We start from the raw sequence: 3,583 nt of genomic DNA, 5'->3' as shown, positions 1-3,583 counted from the left end.
GACATCCCTCTCACAATCCAGGACCACTGGTTCCTAACTGCTCACCTGCCTGCCTGCCTGTCTGATCGCCCCTAACTGGCCCCCTGCTGGCCTGGTCGCCCCCAACTTCCCCCCTGCCGGCGTGGTTGCCCCTCATGGACCCCTGCCAGCCTGTTCGCCCCACGCAGCCTGCTGTTCAGTCATTTGGTCGTCCCTCACTAAACCCCCTGCCGGCCTGGTCGTAGGCAGCCATCTTGTGAGGGCATGAGGGTTAATTTGCATATTACCTCTTTATTGTATAGGATGGTACATTCGTCAAAACTAGGAATTAACACTTATACATTACTATTAATAAATTAATTTGGATTTAACCCATTTTTACATTTCTGTCTTCCAAGATTTAATTCAAGATACCATTTTGCATTTAGTCATTCTGTCTCCTTAGTCTCTTCTTATCCATGACAGTTGCTCAGTCTTTCCTTGTTTTTCTGACCTTGACAATTCTGAGGACCAATTAGGTATTTTGAAGAACATCCTTTAGTTGAGTTTATCTTATGTTTCTCATTATTAGATTTGGGTTAAGCATTTTTGGAAATCTTATTCAATTTTAACAAATCCTAAATATGTAAGGTCATATAACACAGTTATCACATGTGTTAGAATAAACAGACAGCTTCTAGATTTCCTACTCTGCCAACACTGAGATAGGAGATTGGCAAAGATTCCAATTTGCAAAAATAATTACTCTGTACAGGAAAAAGTAAAAAAGTTAAAAACAATAAAAATAATTACTCTACAATAGCCAAAACAAAATCTACGCTAATAAAAGAGAAAGATGCAAATTACCCATCACTCTGCTACACCCACAAGCCACGCCCACCAGTATGCAAATTAACCCAACGAAGATGGCGGCGACCACGGAGCTGGAGCAAGCAGGAGGCTGGGGCTGCCCCCGGCGATGGAGGAAGCCAAGCTTCCCGCCTGCCCTGGCCTGCCCTGGGCTCCGTTCAAGGCTACAAAGTTTCAATTATAGAAGGTAAATAAATCCCAGATACCTGCTTCCAGCCCGCCCTGGAAAAAAAGAAAAAATGAAGAGGCTGGGAGCTTAGGTCGCCGGGGGGCATCACCAGACTGAAAACGGCCCTCAGCGCCTCACCCAGGCTGGCCAGGCACCCCAGTAGGGACCCCCATCCTGAAGGGGGTGTGGCCAGCCTGAAAACGGCCCTCAGCTTCTCTCCCAGGCTGGCCAGGCACTGCAGCGGGACGCCCCTACCCACCCTGAAGGGGCTGTGGCCAGCCTGCAAACAGCCATCAGCCCCTCACCCAGGCTGGCCAGGCACCCCAGTAGGGACCCCCATCCTGAAGGGGGTGTGGCCAGCCTGAAAACTGCCCTCAGCCCCTCACCAAGGCTGGCCACACCCCCATGGGGTGAGGGTGCCCACTGGAGGGCTCGACCAGCCTGCCAACAGCCATCAGCCCCTCACCCAGGCTGGCCAGGCACTCCAGTGGGGACCCCCACCCTGAAGGGGGTGTGGTCAGCCTGAAAACGACCCTCAGCCCCTCACCTAGGCTGGCCAGGCACCCCAGTGGGACTCCCACCCTGATCCGGGACACCCTTCAGGGCAAACCAGCTGGCCCCAACTCGTGCACCAGGCCTCTATCCTATATAATAAAAGGGTAATATGCAAATTGACCCTAACAGCAGAATGACTGGAATGACTGGTCACTATGACACACACTGACCACCAGGGGGCAGACGCTCAATGCAGGAGCTACCCCCTGGTGGTCAGTGCGCTCCCACAGGGGGAGCTCTGCTCAGCCACAAGCCAGGCTGATGGCTGCCAGCACAGCGGTGGTGGCAGGAGCCTCTCCCACCTCCTCAGCAGCGCTAAGGATGTCCAACTGCAGCTTAGGCCTGCTACCCGCTGGCAAGTGGACATCCCCCAAAGGCTCCTGGGCTGCCAGAGGGATGTCTGACTGCCAGCTTAGGCCTGATCCCCCCGGGGAGTGGGCCTAAGCCAGCATGTGGACATCCCCCGAAGGGTCCCAGACTGTGAGAGGGCACAGGCCGGGCTGAGGCCCCCCCCCCCACCAAGTGCACAAATTTTTGTGCACCGGGCCTCTAGTCTATTGTATTTAAAAACCTTATTTTACTTAGAAACTGAACTCCCAATGTCTTTAATTCCAGATGCCAACTTTGGCTCAAGATACTAATCTCAAAAGAAAGGTTATGAACAAATATATTAGATAAAACAGATAAATTAAACATTAGTATCTCAGTGTATATTTTCTTGATCAGTTCATCTAATTAAAAATATACAACAAAGAAATAAATACAACAATACTCAACTCTTGTTCATTATTGCTATTATACCCTGAATTAAATGCTTCAGATTCTACTCACCCGAGATTTCTAATTCTGCCCAGTGAGATTTTTTCCCATTGGCTACCTCCTCTGCTGACATGATGGTATAAATTTTGCGAGGATCTGGAGGATCATATTTTTCCTTTGGCATCCCTATTAGTCTGAAAAAAAAAAAATTATCATTAGAGTCTTATAAAAAAAAAGGAAAAAATGGGTAAGTTTTCTTTTTGTCTCCCCTTGCCAGGCTACTAAGTAACTTTAAACCACACATTCTCACTAGAAGAAAAATACCTCTGCAGTATGCTAGGCTCTTGCAGGAACTAGCAAAAGGTGTGTCGGGGAAAATTCAAATAAGAAATGACACTGAACTTCACATTGAACATTGTAGTTGCTTCCCAAACATTCATTCCATCCATTCCCCTTCATTTAGCTTCCTTGCTTTCCACGACAGACTGACCCTACACCAATTTTCTGAATGGACTCTTGACTAGTCCAAGAGAACCAGGGTAATCCCATCCTCTTTGCCGCAGTGATAGTCAGATATCCCATATCTAAGACAATCAACACATGACATTCCCCTAGTCACATAGGTTAGTTGAAACATATCTAACAGAGTTTAAAACTCTTATATGTTAAAGGAAGAATTATATGTTATATAATGAGAGAATAAATATGTTATATCTTTTTGCTGAAAGTATTATAGATGTCCCCTCTCTCCTGCTAATCTAATAAAAGAAACATGCAAATTGACCGCCCCTCCGCTACGCCCCAAGCCATGCCCACCAGCCAATGAGTGACTATACCCAACCAAGATGGCGGCCAGCAGCCACAGAGCTGGAGCAAGCAGGAGGCTTGGTTGCCCCAGCGATGGAAGAAGCCAAGCTTCCCGCCTGCCTTACCTGGCCGTGGTCTCCGCTCAAAGGCAACAAAGTTTCAATTATAGAAGATAAAAAAATCCCAGATACCTGCTTCCAGCCAGCCTCCACTCGGAGCTTGGGTGGCTGGGGGCTGTGGCCAGTCTGCAAATAGCCATCAGCCCCTCACCCAGGATGGCCACACCCTCATGGGGTGAGGGTCCCTCCTGGGGGGCTTGGCCAGACTGCAAACAGCCATCAGCCACTCACCCAGGCTGGCCACAGCCTCAAGGGGTGAGGGTCCCTCCTGGGGGGCTTGGCCAGCCTTCAAACAGCTATCAGCCCTTCACCCAGACTGGCCAGGCACCCCAGCAGGACCCCCCAC

General features: G+C 49.3%; 1 protein-coding gene across 2 annotated transcripts in view; it reads right to left on the bottom strand.

The window, feature by feature from the left end:
• The window catches only part of CNOT6L (CCR4-NOT transcription complex, subunit 6-like), a 121,337-nt gene that overhangs the window by 84,137 nt on the left and 33,617 nt on the right, over nt 1-3,583 (bottom strand). For both annotated transcript variants that reach the window (XM_005857433.2, XM_014544779.1), the window contains exon 2: nt 2,384-2,505. In XM_005857433.2, coding sequence (XP_005857495.1) covers nt 2,384-2,505 — 122 coding nt within the window. The remainder of the gene's footprint in view (nt 1-2,383; nt 2,506-3,583) is intronic.

This window comes from Myotis brandtii, unplaced genomic scaffold, assembly GCF_000412655.1.
Source record: "Myotis brandtii unplaced genomic scaffold, ASM41265v1 scaffold111, whole genome shotgun sequence".
Classification (NCBI taxonomy): domain Eukaryota; kingdom Metazoa; phylum Chordata; class Mammalia; order Chiroptera; family Vespertilionidae; genus Myotis; species Myotis brandtii.
This window is presented reverse-complemented; position numbering and strand designations above follow the sequence as displayed.